Below are 17,358 nucleotides of genomic sequence, written 5' to 3' on the forward strand. Positions count from 1 at the left end.
CTACCCTTTTTAACAGTTGTTGATTTTTTTTTAAATGTTGCTAGTCATCCACAACAGTATTAAACATATGGCTTCCTGTTACCAGCTGGTGGCGCTATGACTATAACTGAATACAGGCATGGGCGTGTGTTTAGGCCAGGATTCTTATCAAACATGTTAAGTTTGGGGCTGATTGGACATGGTATGCCTGAGTTAGAGTAACTTCCTGTTTTATTGTATTATTAGCATGCTTTAGCATATTAGCTAAGTGTTGCTAGCATGCTTTATTATTTTTGTAGCATGTTGAATATTAAGTTTGGGTCAGATTCAACAGTATATACATGAGTTACAGCAATTTCCTTTTGTATTTTTATTAATAGCATGCTTTAGTCTTAGCTAAGTGTTGCTAGCATGTTTTAGCATGTTTGTAGCATGTTGCTAGCCTATTTACGACTTGTTAACGCTTTTCAATATGTTGCTAAGAGTCCGTAACAGTGTTAAACATGTCATTTCCTGTTGTCAGCAGGTGGCGCTATGACTATAACTGAATTTGGGCACTGACATGTGTTCAGGACGGGACTGTCATCAAACATGTGAAGTTTGAGGCAGATCGGACATCGTATGCCTGAGTTATAGCAACTTCCTTTTTCATGGCGAAACATCAAAGTTTGTCAGGCCGCCACGGACACGCCCATCGACGAAAACTCTAAAGCTTTGCAATTTAACATCGCAAAGGCCTTATAATGACACTCAGCAAATTTGAAGATGATCGGATAAAAACTGTAGGAGGAGTTCGTTAAAGTACGAGGCCTGAAAATGGCAAAAACTGCACAAAAATCGTACAGGAAATTCAATATAACGGACTTCCTGTTGGGTTTCGGATGTTGCACCAGGAGACTTTTTTGTAGGTATTGGTGTGTTACATATGTGTACCGAGTTTCGTACATGTACGTGAAACGTAGCTCGAGGCGCACTCCGTTGAAATTTTATAGGTGGCGCTATCGAGCCATTTTGCCACACCCACTTTTGAAAACCATATCAGATGTAAATTTTCGCCAGGTCTGATGAGTGTGCAAAGTTTCGTGAGTTTTCGGGCATGTTTAGGCCCTCAAAAAGACTTTTCATTTTGGAGAAGAAGAAGAATTAAAGCTGCGAGCAGCGATGAACGGGCCCTCGCACCTGGGCTCACCGCCGACCGGTGGCTTCAGGAAATCAGCAAACGGTGGGCAGTATGCTTTTAATACAGTAAATATAGAAAAAAGTCATAAGTCATTTAAATGTGCCAAACTTGCCGCTGCCAGATGGTGGCGCTATGCCTGTAACTAATTATTGGCATGTAGATGTGTTCAGGCCAGCACTATTATCAAACATATGAAGTTTGGTGCAGATTGACCTTGGTATGTTTGAGTTAGTGAAAGATATGATATATCCTGCTGCTAACAAGTGGCGCTAAGATAATATCTGAATATTGGTCTTTAGGTGTCTTCAGGCCAGGACTCTTACAAAACCTGTGAAGTTTGAGGCAGATCGGACATTTTATGGCTAAGTTATAACAACTCAATGAAAACTCAAGATCTTCACAATTTAACATCTCTAAGGCCTCAAGATCAGACTGACCAAATATAATGTTGATTTAATTAAATGCAATCAATGCAAGGACTTCAGATAATGCCAACTGTGAACCAATATGCTAAATTTTCCCTATACTCTGATGATGATGATAAGAACAAGATTCATGATGATAACAAAATGTTATTATTGCTTGCTTTACGTCCACCACTTCTGCTGAAATGTCATAGTTACCTATCTGTACAATTTGTGTGTGGATATTGCTTTGCTGGTGACTCCTGTTATAAGACATCACTCTTAAGCGCTACATTACTAAGAATCAATAATGAAGACGGTGCCCAGTTGGCACATGCATTCACAGTAACCCTCTGCTAGTTTGGATTTAAAGTTTACAGAATTGAAAGGGTTAGACTTTAAAATCAACACACAGACACATACACACAAAATATAAAATGTTGCCATTCAGTTTTATTTGTTAGCATTAACTATATTAGTTAACATGACCAATAAATAAATAGCATTTATTAATGTTAATTAATATTAAGCTAAAAAAAGTATTCATATATAGTTTATGTACTGTGAATTAACATGAACATGAACACAGTTCATGTGGGTGTACAGCAATACACAATAAAGTGCTCTATAAACTCTTCATTCTTTCAAAATATCTTTAAAAATCAAGTTGAGTATTTTAACAGGGTGATATATATATTTATAACTGATCTTAAAATTATGGTTTTCAGATGTTTTGAAGAGATAACAGTAACGTTTGTTTTGTTGTCAAAGTTTGTCTTAATTTTTTATTATTATTATTTTATATTCAATAAATAACACTATGTAAATATTGTCTATCAATGAAGATAAATTGATCATGCTAAAAAGTTGTATTTTTTTAAATCTTTTGCTATGTGACTGAATAGGACAAGTTCATGGTACAGTTAAGTAAAAAATAAATAAAAAACAAAAACTGCAAAATACGAACAATGAAAGACTAAGTGACCCTTTATATTTTCTCAAAATATCAGACTCTCAAAGATCAGACATATTTATGTAATTACAATACATATGTGCATTTTTTGTTCAAAGATGGTCTGTAGGATGGCTCTCTACTCTGTCACCCTCTCTGCCTCTCACCCCTCCCCCCTGCAATAATGAGCTTCTCTGTGCCTGACTGAACGCACACACATACTGTAGAGACATTCACCCAGAGTGACAGCAGGTTTCTGAGTTATTTTTTTAATTTTCTTTAATTCATTGAAGCTTGTATAAAATTTATATTTCCAGCACTTGCTCAGAATGATTAGATCTCTGTGTGAAAAAGGTTTTAAAGAGTTTGGATGCTGCACTTTAAAGATATAAAAAATTAGGGTTATGTTTTTTACTACATCTTTAAAAAATCACCACGTCCACACCGTTCGAGATATCCAAAATCCGCTCGCAATTTAACATCTTCAGAGTCTTCTCTTCATGTTAAAAAAGTTTGGTGTGAACAGCTGGTTGTTCTTAGGAGTAGTGTGAATTTGTTTACTACCTGATTTTTCAAAAAATCCACCTTCAAATCAAAATAGCCGGCTTTCTGTTGGTCTTAGCTAATGAGTTTGATTTAGAAAGTTGTCCAGATTGATGAGAACAATATATGTACAGAGTTTGGTGACTGTAGGAAAAACTAACCCCCCAACTTTTGTCAAAAGATGGCGCTATAGAGTGCCTGCTCCACGCCCATTTATGACCTTTTGCCAGTGTCTAACTATCATTAATATTGATGTGTGTGTTGAGTTTCATGAAATTCTAAGCATGTTATCTGCCTCGAAAAGACAGGAATGTAATTTTAAAGTTTGACACGTTGCCATGGCAACAGCATTTGATTTATCATCGACCCCTTTACATATTCTTATCGGCCGTGTTTTGACATGATTTTGATGAAGTTTAAAGAAAATCGAGTAAAATTAAGAGGCTGATTTCAAAGCATTTTGAAAATGACACGTTTCCTGCTGCCAGTTGGTGGCGCTATAACTTTGACTCATAATAGTCACATTTATGGAATCGGCATCATACAAGGAACAAACTGGTGAAGTTTCATCAGAATCAGGTAATGTGTGCAACAGTTATTAGACACTTCCTGTTTCTCATTTCTCGCCATAACTTTGTCGCCTTGCCACGGCCAAACCGTTCGAGATATCAAAAATCTCCTCGCAATTTAGCGTCCCCAATGTCTTGAGATCATGCTGACCGAGTTTGGTGACAATCCCATGGAATTCCTGGGAGGAGTACGTTAAATTCCAGAGCATGTGCTTTTTACACAGCCCTAAATATCTCACTTCCTGTTGCGTGGAGCCCATGACATAGAGTACAAAAGTTGTTCAGCTCGATGAGTTCTATATGTGTACCGAGTTTCATATCAATACGTGCAAGTATGTGTGCACAGTACATCAAGTTTTCAAACTGTGTTCCAGGGGGCGCTGTAGAGGCCCTGAACCACGCCCGGGTCCCAGCCTCTGTGGCGTCCGGACGACGGCAGCTTCCGACATGTGTGCAAATTTTCAAGAGTTTTTGAGTATGTTAAGGCCCCCAAAAGTGCCCCAACGGTTGAAAAAAAAGAAAAAAAAAAAAAAAAAAATAAGAACCCTTAGAAGAACAATAGGGCCTTCGCCCCTTTGGGCTCGGGCCCTAATAATTAAAGCTGCAAGCAGCGATGAACGGGCCCTCGCACCCGGGCTCACCGCCGACCGGTGGCTTTAGGAAAACAGCAAACGGTGGGCATTATGCTTTTAAAACAGTAAATGTAGGAAAAATAGATCAAAGTCACTTAAATGTGCCAAACCTCCTGCTGCCAGCTGGTGGCGCTATGCCTGTAACTGATTATTGACATGTAGATGTGTTCAGGCCAGCACTTTCATCAAACATATGAAGTCTGGTGCAGATTGACCTTGGTATGTTTAAGTTAGTGCAAGATATGATATATCCTGCTGTCAATAGGTGGCGCTATGATAATATCTGAATATTGGCCTTAAGATGTCTTCAGGCCAGGACTCTTATCAAACATGTGAAGTTTGAGGCAGATTGGACATTTTATGGCTGAGTTATAACAACTTCTATGTCCATGACCAAACATCAAACTTTGTCAGGCCACCACGGACATGCCCTTCAACGAAAACTCAAGATCTTCGCAATTTAACATCACTAAAGCCTTTTTATTAGACTGACCGATTTTAGTGTTGATCTGTATTAATCTCTTGGAGGAGTTTGTTGTAGAGTACAGCATGACACTTCCTGTTGCCAGCAGGTGGCGCTATGACTATAACTGAATATGGGAATGTAGATGTCTTCAGGTCAGGAGTGTTATCACACATGTGAAGTTTGGGACAGATCGGACATTGTATGCCTGAGTTATAGAAACTTCCTTTTTCATGGCGAAACATCGAAATTTGCGAGACCGCTATGGACACGCCCTCCAATGAAAACTCTAGATCTTTGCAATTTAACGTCACAAAGTGCTTTAGATTACACTCAGCAAATTTGGCGTTAATCCGGATAAATCTCTAGGAGGAGTTCGTTCAAGTACGAGGCCTGAAAATGGCAAAAATGACAAAATTTGCTGAGAAAATTAAAAATAACCGACTTCCTGTTGGGTGTCAAATTTTGCTCCAAGAGGCTTTTTTGTAGGTATTGGACCCTATTTTAAATAGTTACCATGTTTTATGGTCTACAAGCATTTTTAAATATTATTTTAATAGTCTATAAGCATCTGTGAAATAATTATAAACAAATATATTGAAAATAAATACATATTAACTTAGTTGACTTTTTGGCCTTTTTGTATTTGTTTCTCATTCTAATTAAGTGAACTGAGCAGTATAGTGTCATACTTATAAGATACTTTGTTCTATCAGTGAGAGTGTATATATGTATTTAAATCACATAATTTTTCCTTAAAAGATAAAAAAAAATATTTTAATGCTCTTTAAGCACCTATACAAAATAATTATGTAAAATTACACTGACAGTACAGTACATATCAACTGATTCTATGGATTATTGTCATTCTTATACACTGACAATGAGCTAAATAGCATTAGAGGTCAAACGATTCCTTATCTTATGAGGACCTCTAGTGTTCATCCCTGGTATTAGAGCTTTAATCTGACGAATTTATGTGACACTTTTAATGTTTTTGGGGCCTCTGAGCATGATAACATTTTGAAACTACACGTATTTCCTAAGAATTTCTTGTTCTTTATATGTAAAAAGTTTTGATGAGTAAGAATAATGCAATTTAAAGATATATGAAAATAACTCTTCATCTTTTTTATTGTTACTTTCATAAATCACCACATCAACACCGTTCAAGATATCCCAAAGCCGTTCACAATATAGGGAACATTTTCCCTATATTCTGAGGATGATGATAAGAACATGTAATTCATGATGATAACAAAATGTTATTATTGCTTGCTTTACGTCCACCACTTCTGTTTAAATGTCATCGTTACCTATCTGTTCCATTTGTGTGTGGACATTGCTTTGCAGGTGACTCCTGTTATAAGACATCACTCTTAAGCACTACATAACTAAGAATCAATTAGGAAAACGGTGCCCAGTTGGCACATGCATTCATAGTAACCCTCTGCCAGTTTGGATTTAAAGTTTACAGAAATGAAAGGGTTACATTTTTAAATCAACACACAGACAAATACACACTAAATATACAACTTTACCATCCAGTTTCATTTGTTAACATTGTTAACATGAACAATAATAAATAGCATTTATTAATGTTAATTAATATTAACCTAAAAAAGTGCTCATATATTGTTTAAAGGTAAATTAGTATCTTTTAACATAGTGTATGTACTGTGAATTAACATGAACATGAACACAGTTCATGTGGGTATACAACAATAAACAATAAAGTGCTCAATAAACGCTTCATTCTTTCAAAATATCTTTAAAAATCAAGTTGGGTATTGTAATGGGGCGATATATAAATATAACTCATCTTAAAATGGTACAATTTTCAGATGTTTTGAACAGATAACAGCAAAGTTTGTTTTGTTGTCAAAGTTTGTCTTGAAATTGTTAGTGTTTTTTTTTTATTGAATCAAAAATTTTAATTATGAAAATAAATGTCTATCAATGAAGATAAATCGCTCATGCTAAAAAGCTGTATTTTTCTTAATCTTTTGCTATGTGACTGAATAGGACAAGTTCATGGTACAGTTCAGTAAAAAATAAATAAAAAACAACAACTGCAATATACAAAGAATGAAAGAGTTCGTGACCCTTTATATTTTCTCAAAGATCAGACTCTCAAAGTTCAGACTTATTTATGCAGATTAAACTACAGCAATGTGCAATGTGCAAATTGCATCTTCCTCAAAGATGGTCTTAAGCAAAACAGCATGTTCCACTGGTCTCTCTCCCTTTCACCCCTCCCCCCTTCAGTCACTCTTAGTGTCAACACAGACTGTCAGCCCAGTGACAACAGTTTACTGATTTCTTTTTTTAATTTTCTTTAATTCATAGAAGCTTGAATAACTATGATATTACCAGCACTTGCTCATAATGATTAGATCTCTGTGTGAAAAAAGTTTTAAAGAGTTTGGATGCTGCACTTTAAAGATATAAAAAATTAGGGTTATGTTTTTTAAAAAATCACCACGTCAACACCATTCAAGATATCCCAAATCCGCTCGCAATTTAACATCTTCAGAATCTTCTCTTCATGTTAAAAAAGTTTGGTGTGAATACCTTGTTATTCTTAGAAGGAGTGTGAATTTGTTTACAGCCTGATTTTTCCAAAAATCCACATTCAAACCAAAATAGCCGGCTTCCTGTTGGTCTTAGCTAATGAGTTTGATTTAGAAAGTTGTCCAGATTGATGAGAACAATATATGTACAGAGTTTGGTGACTGTAGGAAAAACTAACCCCCCAACTTTTGTCAAAAGATGGCGCTATAGAGTGCCTGCTCCACGCCCATTTATGACCTTTTGCCAGTGTCTAACTATCATTAATATTGATGTGTGTGTTGAGTTTCATGAAATTCTAAACATGTTATCTGCTTCGAAAAGACAGGAATCTAATTTTAAAGTTTAACACGTTGCCATGGCAACAGCATTTGATTTATCATCGTACCCTTTACATATTCTTATCGGCCGTGTTTTGACATTATTTTGATGAAGTTTGAAGAAAATCAAGTAAAATTAAGAGGCTGATTTCAACGCATTTTGAAAATGACACGCTTCCTACTACCAGTTGGTGGCGCTATAACTTTGACTCATAATAGTCACATTTATGGAATCGGCATCATACAACGAACAATCTGGTGAAGTTTCATCAGAATCAGGCAATGTGTGCAACAGTTATTAGACACTTCCTGTTTCTCATTTCTCGCCATAACTTTGTCGCCTTGCCACGGCCAAACCGTTCGAGATATCAAAAATCCCCTCGCAATTTAGCATCCCCAATGTCTTGAGATCATGCTGACCGAGTTTGGTGACAATCGTATGGAAATCCTGGGAGGAGTACGTTAAATTCCAGAGCATGCGCTTTTTAAACAGCCCTAAATATCTCACTTCCTGTTGCGTTAAGAAAATGACATAGAGTACAAAAGTTGTTCAGCTCAATGAGTTCTATATGTGTACCGAGTTTCATATGTGTACGTTCAAGTATGTGTGCTATATGGCCCTAAAAATTCCAGGGGGCGCTGTAGAGTCCCCTTGCCACGCCCCGGTACCAGCCTCTGTGACGTCCTGATGGCCGCAGATTCCGACATGTGTGCAAATTTTCAAGAGTTTTTGAGCATGTTAAGACCCCCTTAAGTGCCCGGAAGGTTAACAAAAAATAAAAAAAAAAAAAATAAGAATCCTTAGGAAAACAAGAGGGCCTTCGCCCATTCTGGGCTCGGGCCCTAATAATAAACGGAGCAATTCCAATAGGGTCCTCGCACTGTAGTGCTCGGGCCCTAAAAATAAAAAAAAAAAAACAAATAAGAATCCTTAGAAGAACAATAGGGCCTTCGCCCTTTTGGGCTCGGGCCCTAATAAACGGAGCAATTCCAATAGGGTCCTCGCACTGTAGTGCTCGGGCCCTAATTATGAAACAACACTGAAATAGGCTATTGCTAATTGCATGTAAGATGCTATGCTTAGCGATTAAGATGAACATTAATCAGGAGTCTGGAAAATGAGAAACAGACAATCAAACTTTCACACGAATCCATGTTTTATCACATCCGAACAGAAAGATAAACTTACCTGGAACATTTACAAACTCCAGCCCAAACCACGTAGTACCTCCTGTGATGATCCCCAACGTATTGATCCACAGCCCGGGTAACGAGTCTTCAATCACGCATGCGCGGTTTCAAACGCGTTATTTGAAATTTGAACTTTGAGTTTGAACTTTCAAAGTACAATTTACTTAATATTACTAGGTTTATGTGCAGTGACTCTAAACCATTTAAATATTACAAGTAAATACATAATAATATTTAACTGTTTCCACTGAGTTAATTAATTACATGAATTAAATGTGTACATATTTTAACTTTTACTTAGAAAATTCTAGTTGTAGTCGAAACGTACTTTTACAATGTAAAAATCACGATGGTTAATTTAATATATTTTACCACACCAAAAAATCATTTTTTTCAGTGGGGGTATGAAGGAATGGAATAAATTGCCAAAGCATATCATACTTACTAACAATGTAAATAAATTTAAATTATATGTAAAACAGCATCTATCAAAATAATACATCTGACTGTTTATATTTATTTATATATGTGTGTGAATATGTGTGTACATGCACATGTGTAGGTATATTTATGGGTGTATGTGTATGAATGTGTTTTTATATGTGTATATTTCATGCCCGTATGAGGATACATAAGTACGTTGATTTGTGTATATAGGCCTACATGTGTATATGTAGGTGTATATGTGTATGTGTATTTACCTTTTCCAATTACTTGTTGTATTTTTAATGACTTTTTCAGGACCCCAGGAAGAATAGCTGCAGCACGGCTATAGCTAATGGGGATTCTTTAAATAAAAACTAAAAAAAAAAAACTAAAAAAACTAAAACTAGGGGTTTAATTTTATTCGTAACAAATGGGGGCTCGTCCACTTTTTTTTTTTTTTTTTTTCGTTTTTTCTTTTTCCGTTTGTTTTGTTTTGGTGGGAGGTTGTCCACCTGTCTCGCTGTTTTCTTGTTTATTTTTGAAAGAGTTTTATTAACAAATGTCAAAAGGATACCATTGTTTGCTTTTTTGTAAGCAACAGTTTATTTGTATTAATCTATTCGTGTAAAGCACTCAATTATGGAGGTAGATATCGGAGTGTTTATTTCTAAACCTAGTATACAACAATTTAATACATTTCATAAAAAGGATCTTTTGCAAATTGCTAAAATTTTGAATGTTTCCATATTAACTTCTGCAGCTAAAAAAGTAATTAAAGCTGAAGTGTACGCTAAACTTGTTGAGCAAGGTTTGTTGCCGGTAGAAAGTGATATAGATAGTGAAATGGAAAAAAGTGAGGGTTTAGAGACAGCTGAAATAGCTGAATTACCATCATCTAAATCAGACCCTTTACTTTTAAGTTGAAGGAGATAGAATTACAAATCAGGCGACAAGAGCATGATAATCGTATGTTACATTTACGCGAACTTGAGATGTTCATAAAGAAAAAGAGAGGGAGAGAGCGCATGTGCGAACTGTAATTCCATCTGTTGTAACTCCTGTGCATGTAAATGTGCCTCCAACTGATCAATCTGCAGAAAATGTTATGAGTATGCCTGCTGCTGTTGTTCCATTTGATCCTAGTAAGCATATTAAGCTTGTGCCTCCGTTTCGTGAATCACAGGTTGACGCATATTTTATTGCGTTTGAGCATATTGTGGCCAAATTGAATTGGCCGAGGGATATGTGGGCATTAATGCTACAGTGCAGTTTGGTAGGCAAAGCACAGGAGGTGTGTTCTGCGCTACCCATCGAAGAGTCTCTCAATTATGATTTGGTAAAAGCTGCGGTGTTGTGGTATATGAACTTGTTCCTGAAGCATATAGACAGAAGTTTCGTAGTTACACTAAATATAAACATTTGTGGGATTTGCACGTGACAAAAAAAGTTTTGTTGGAAAAGTGGTGTGCTGCATCTAAAACCACTACGTTTGATCAGTTACAAGAGCTGATTTTGTTAAAGGACTTCAAGAACTGCTTACCAGAAAGTTTAGTGGTTTAGAATCAGAATCAGAATCAGAAAGAGCCTTATTGCCAAGTGTCTTCACACACACAAGGAATTTGTTTTGGTGTTAGGAGCTTCCAGTATAGAAAGTACAAACATAGCAGACATACATAAAGTTAAGGTAGTAAAACAATAATATTAAAAAAGAATATACAATAAATTATAAATAACAATGGTAATAAAAATACAGAAAAATATGTCCATAGACAGAACTAGAATGTGCATATGTGCTATATATACAAAAGGTTTGTGAGTTGATACACATGACCAGTACTGAGGTGTGTTAAGTGTGGTTCAGGTGGGATATGGCTTGGGGGAAAAAACTGTTCTTGTGTCTGGCTGTTTTGGTGCACAGCGCTCTGTAACGTCGGCCGGAGGGCAACAGTTCAAATACAGAGTGGGCTGGGTGTGAGGGGTCTAAAGTGATTTTCTTAGCCCTTTTCCTGACTCTGGAGGTGTAAAGATCGTGGAGGTTAGGTAGAGGGATACCAATAATCCTCTCAGCAGCCCTGACTGTCCGCTGTAGTCTTCTGATGTCTGTTTTGGTAGCTGAACCAAACCAAACAGTTATAGAGGAACACAGGACAGACTCAATGACAGCAGAGTAGAACTGTTTTAGCAGCTCTTGTGGCAGGTTGAACTTCCTCAGCTGGCGGAGGAAATACAGCCTCTGCTGGGCCTTTTTCACAATAGAGTCAATGTGATTGTCCCACTTCAGGTCCTGAGAGATGTTGGTACCCAGGAATCTGAATGACTCTACTGTAGCCACAGTGCTGTCCATGATGGTGAGTGGGGGGAGAGCAGGGGGGTTCCTCCTGAAGTCGATGTTCATCTTCACTGTTTTAAGAGTGTTTAGCTCCAGGTTGTTAAGGAGCTAAACACTCTTAAAACAGTGGAGATGATCATCGACTTACCTTAATGACCTTAATGAACAAATGGTGAATTCAATTTTAGCGGCTGCAGTGTTAGCAGATGAATATATGCTTACTCATAAGACTTCATTTTCTTCTGCTGCTGTTCCAAATTATGGTGCATCAGTGTTTTTTAATACTGAAAAACCTTCCTCGATTTCTCGTTCAATGAATCCAATGGCACGCTTTGTAGAGCAGCGTAAGGAGCAGAAAAAGAGTTCTGACAACAAAAGGGTTTGCTTTTATTGCTTAGATCCTGGTCATCTAATTGCTGACTGTAAAGCTTGGAAGAAAAAAAAAAACACTATATTAAAACCGAAAAGTGTGGGCAATGTTGTTTGTGAACCAGTGGATCTTATTAAGAACCAATGTTGTTCAGATGTCTCTGACTTTACACCTTTTGTTTTCAAAGGTGGTGTATCAATTTCTCCTGATTCTACAGTTAAATCTATTTCCATCTTGAGAGACACAGGTTCGGCACAATCGTTTATCCTTGGAAATGTGCTAAGGAGACTTATACCGGAACCGAAGTTTTGGTTCGTGGGATTGAGTTGAGCTGCGTAAGAGTTCCTCTTCACACTGTGTTTCTAAAATCTGATTTAGTTTCAGGTCCTGTGAAAGTGGGAGTACATTCAAGACTGCCTGTAGAGGGTGTAAGTTTAATTTTGGGAAATGACCTGGCCGGTGGCAAGGTATTTCCTCACCGAATTGTAGCAGAGAGTCCTGTTTGTGATCCGAAGCTTGACAGTCAATTCCCTTTGATATTTTCAGCATTTACAATACTTTTGGGACAAAGGCGTACTGATGCGTAAGTGGCTGTCTCAGAAGGCTAAAGAAGCTGGTTTAAGTCCAGAGTATCAGATTGTGTTACCTTTTGGTTATCGAGCAGCAGTTCTTAAACTTGCTCATGATCATCCATTATCTGGTCATTTAGGTAGTACTAAAACGTTCATGCGAGTTGCCAAGTATATTGGCCTGGTTTAAGATCTGCTGTATCAAAGCATTGTCATTCGTGTCACACTTGTCAACTTGCTGGTAAACCTAATCAAATCATTTGGCCGGCTCCTTTGCAGCCTATTCCAGTGATGGAAGAGCCATTTGAGCGACTCATTTTAGACTGTGTTGGCCCATTGCCAAAGTCGAAAGCGGGTTACCAGTATATTTTGACGCTGATGTGTGCAGCAACGCGTTTCCCTCAGGCAATACCGTTACGTAATCTTAAAGCAAAAACCATTGTGAAAGATTTGATTAAATTTTGTTCAACGTTCGGTTTACCCCGTGTGATTCAGACGGATCAAGGAACAAATTCAAAGTGTTGAATGTAATTTCTGTGAGTCATGCTGCGTCAAGTGCATACCATCCACAATCACAGGGGGCACTAGAGAGGTTCCACTAGACTCTCAAATCAATGATGCATGCTCACTGTGTGGAATCTGGTAAAGACTGGGCTGATGATCTTCCTTTGCTTTTGTTTGCGATAAGAGAAACCGTTCAAGAGTTCTTGGGTTACAGTCCAGCAGAGCTTGTCTTTGGTTCGTGGCCCTTTAAAGTTATTAAGCGAACAATTGGTTGCTGATAACATGTCGCTTGTACTGGTGGCAGATTATGTTTCTTCCATTCATGAACGTCTTCACAAGGTATGTGAGAGAGCGAGAAAAAAAAATTAGCTGATTCACAGGCTGAGATGAAGGAGTATTATGACCGTAAAAGTGTCACTCATTCGTTTCAGCCGGGTGATTCAGTTTTGGTGTTACTGGTTATGACAGGTTCTACATTGCAACAAAAATGGTCAGGTCCTTATACTGTGACCAAGAAGTTGTCTGATTCAAACTATTTGATTTGTATGCCTGATCGCCGGAGGAAGTCTAGAATGGTTCATGTTAACATGTTGAAGCCTTATGTGAAGAAGGATTCGACACCAAGTGCGCTTACCGTCAAGCCAAGTGTTGTTGTTACATCATTGTCTACAACTGATGATGTTGTTGAACAGGAGTTTTCTGTACCTGCAGGGCATTTATCGAAATCCCTAATACTGAACGATTTAGACCTTCACTTACATCATTTAACTCCACCTCAGAAGAAAGATATCGTTGAGTTGATTGAAAGTTCTCCTTCGCTCTTTTGTGACATTCCATCACAGACTACGGTACTGCAACATGATATCGATGTAGGTTATGCAAACCCATTAAAACAGCATCCATACTGGCTTAATCCCAGGAAACGTGAGTTGATGAAAGCAGAGGTCGATTATTTGCATCAAAATAATTTTGCAAGTCCCAGTCAGAGTGCGTGGAGTTCACCGTGTTTACTAGTTCCCAATGCTGATTCATCGGTTCGCTTTTGCACTGACTATCGTAAAGTCAATGCAGTAACTAAACCTGATTCCTTTCCACTCCCTCGTATAGAAGACTGCATTGACCGCGTTGGTCCTGCAAAGTTTGTAACGAAATTAGATCTTCTAAAGGGGTACTGGCAAGTACCCCTTACACCTCGGGCCTCAGAGATTTCTGCTTTTGTAACCCCTGATGATTTTATGCAGTACTCCGTTATGCCCTTTGGAATGCGTAATGCGCCCTCAACATTCCAGAGATTAATGCGTATTGTACTAAGTGGAGTTGAGAAATGTGAGGCCTATTTGGACGATATTGTAATATATTCTTCTAGCTGGGAAGAACATGTGTGTTCTTTACGTGAGGTGTTTGCACATCTTGTTAATGCTTCTCTGACTTTAAATTTGGCCACAGTGCCACAGTGGTGTACTTGGGGAAGAAGGTAGGTCAGGGTCATGTATGCCCAGGTGACGCAAAGATTGAAGCTATTTTAGAATTTCTGGTACCGAAAAATAAAAGGGAACTACGTAGATTTTTAGGTATGACAGGATACTATAGAGGATTCTGTCGTAACTTTGCCAGTGTTGTGTCACCACAAACCGATCTTCTCAGCAAAGTTAGGGTTTTTGTGTGGTCTTCAGCTTGTGAGCATGCTTTCCGAGCAGCTAAGGATTTATTGTGGATTGCCCCTATCCTTTTAGCGCCGGATTTTGGATGTCCCTTTAAGTTGGAAGTGGATGCTTCTGCTACTGGGGCCGGTGTCATTCTCATTCAAGAAAGTGAGCTGGGAATTGAACACCCAGTTTGTTGTTTTTCAAAGAAGTTTACACCGTGTCAGCGCAGATATAGTACAATTGAAAAGAAGGCCCTTGCTTTACTTTCTAACATTTCGAGGTGTATTTAGGTGGAAGTTCCTTTCCAATTGTCATGTATACAGATCACAATCCTTTTGTTTTCTTGGCCCGGATGCGTAATGTAGGATTTTAGCTCAAATTTATAATGATTCAAATAATAAATCGAATTGAAAGATTCGGAACTTGATTAAATTGATTCAAAATTAATAGATTAAGCTTTTTAACCATTCGTCCAGCGAAGTGGTTAATTCAGTATACTTTATCAATTCTAGGTTTATATTATGCTCCTGGCCAAGATCACAAATAAACCAAAATATTACGTTAGGAAATTTTAAAGCTGAGGTAGCTTGATCTAAACACAGATAGAACTTTGTGAACATAAAATTCAAGATACTTCCTTTTATAAAACAATGATTTATTGAACTACTCTAAGACACAAAACTAATCTACTAAGACACAAACACACAGTGTGACGAGCGTCCCGAACCTCAATCAGCGTCGCCCTGGAAACACACACGGATCAGCTGTGCCTCATCGCCGGCTGATCAGCCACAGCTGTCTTCACTCAGGCCGCGGCCAGATAAGCCGTGTGCGCCGCACAACTGGTGAGACCTCTCCGCGGATCACAAGCTAATGTTTGTTCTCCGTTTCTTCTCCAGAGAGCAGCGTGTGACCGATCAGCTGCACGGCAAGCACGGACCCGCCAGCACTCGGAGATCGCACCATTCCCTCGAGCACCGCACGCCAGTTTCACTTTCACTTCTTCACTCACCATAATTTCTCAATAAAATCCACCCTCCGGGGTACTCACTGCAATCCTCCTTGTCGCGTGCTTCTTCGCCCGCTCACACTGGTGGAGAATGCGGGCAGATCGAAAGAAGAATCACCGCCAAGGAAACACTGCTCACAGACTTTTTTTCTTTCTGTTACAGGCGTGCGCTCCTCCCCATCCCGGCTTAATAACGATGGACGAGATTCTGCAGCGGCTCACAGAAGTGAGCATCCGCCAGCAACAGATCATCGAACATCTCGCCACTCGGCAGGGGCAAGCCGAGCAAGACATCGCGGCTGTCCGTCTCGCCGCCGCCCACCGCATCCCACTGCCGGATCCCCGTCTTCAGGTGACTCAGCTGCTACCAAAAATGACCGCTCACGATGACGTCGAAACATATCTGCAGATGTTCGAAACCACCGCTGTGCGAGAGGGATGGGACCGTGAAGATTGGGCGCGGCTGTTGGCACCCCTCCTCACTGGCGAGGCACAACGCGCCTATTTCTCCCTGCCGGCCGCCCACGTCGATCAATACGAGGAACTGAAGAAGGAAATTCTCGGCAGGGTCGGATTGTCTCCCATTACAGCGGCGCAAATGTTTCAAGAATGGGAGTATAAACCTCGCCAACCGGCCCGCGCCCAAGCGGCTGAGTTAACCCGCCTCGCCCATCACTGGCTGCTAGACGGGGATCCCACCGCCGCCCAGGTCGCCGAACGAGTGGTGGTTGATCGCTTCCTCCGGGCCCTACCACGTTCTCACCGCCAGGCAGTGGGAATGCGGAACCCCACCAGCACAGCCGAGCTGGTAGAGGCGATTGAGCTGGCGGATGCAACCCATCTGCGCGATCTCGGGGAGCGAGCGCCGCCATTTCCCCGGAGGGTGGTCCAGGAGCGGCGCGCGCCGGAGGGCACCCCGCGAGCAATGAGCAGGCCGGCGGCTCCAGGTCCGCGGGACGAGCCCATGCCAACGGAGTCCCCTGCAACACCCACGCGGACCTGGCTGGCGGGCTGGATCGTCCACCATGACATACCTTTAGGAGCCCCTCAGGCGGAGATAAAGATTAATGGCCGGCCATGTCAAGCTTTGCTGGATTCCGGCAGCGCGGTCAGCCTCGTCCAGTCCGGCCTCCTCGCCCCGCGTTCAGAAACAAAGAGTTACATCCCCATCACCTGCGTGCACGGCGACACACGCCAGGTGCCTGCCCGAAGAGTCAACATCGCGGCCAGCACCGGCACTTGGCCGGTGGAAGTTGGAGTCCTCAAGGATTTACCAGTCCCAGTATTACTTGGTCGCGACTGGCCGGGGTTTGACCGCCTCCTTGCCGCCGCCACACAGCCCGCCAGCCCAAAGAGGAGCCGCCCCCGACGGAGGCCAGCCAACAGGACGTCAAGACGCCCCGTCCTGGTGGCCACGGACAGCGGGAGAGACGGTGAGTCCCCCTCTCAAAACTCTAACCTCTTTTATGATGTGTTTCAGCAGGTAACGAGAGGGGGCGCCTTCGCTAAGGAGCAACATGAGGATGATCGGTTAAAATACTGCTGGAGTCAAGTGCGAATAGTCGAAGGCGAGGATGTACAACCTGGCCCTCACCCTCTCCCGCACTTCATAGTTCAAAATGGCCTGCTCTATTGCGTCGCCCAGCGAAGGGGGGAGGTAAAACAGTTGTTAGTAGTTCCCCACACCAAAACAGACACCGT

At 40.2% G+C, this 17,358-nt stretch overlaps 1 protein-coding gene across 1 annotated transcript in view; it reads right to left on the minus strand.

Annotated features, from left to right (window-relative positions):
• The window catches only part of LOC141284409 (olfactory receptor 4B13-like), a 98,801-nt gene extending 87,176 nt beyond the window's left edge, over positions 1-11,625 (minus strand). Inside the window, exons 1-2 of the mRNA XM_073817394.1 lie at positions 11,482-11,625; positions 11,242-11,342 (exon numbers count right to left, since the gene is read on the minus strand). Coding sequence (XP_073673495.1) covers positions 11,242-11,342; positions 11,482-11,625 — 245 coding nt within the window. The remainder of the gene's footprint in view (positions 1-11,241; positions 11,343-11,481) is intronic.
• Between the last annotated feature and the right edge of the window lie 5,733 nt (positions 11,626-17,358).

The sequence above is a fragment of the Garra rufa genome, chromosome 14 (assembly GCF_049309525.1).
Source record: "Garra rufa chromosome 14, GarRuf1.0, whole genome shotgun sequence".
Classification (NCBI taxonomy): domain Eukaryota; kingdom Metazoa; phylum Chordata; class Actinopteri; order Cypriniformes; family Cyprinidae; genus Garra; species Garra rufa.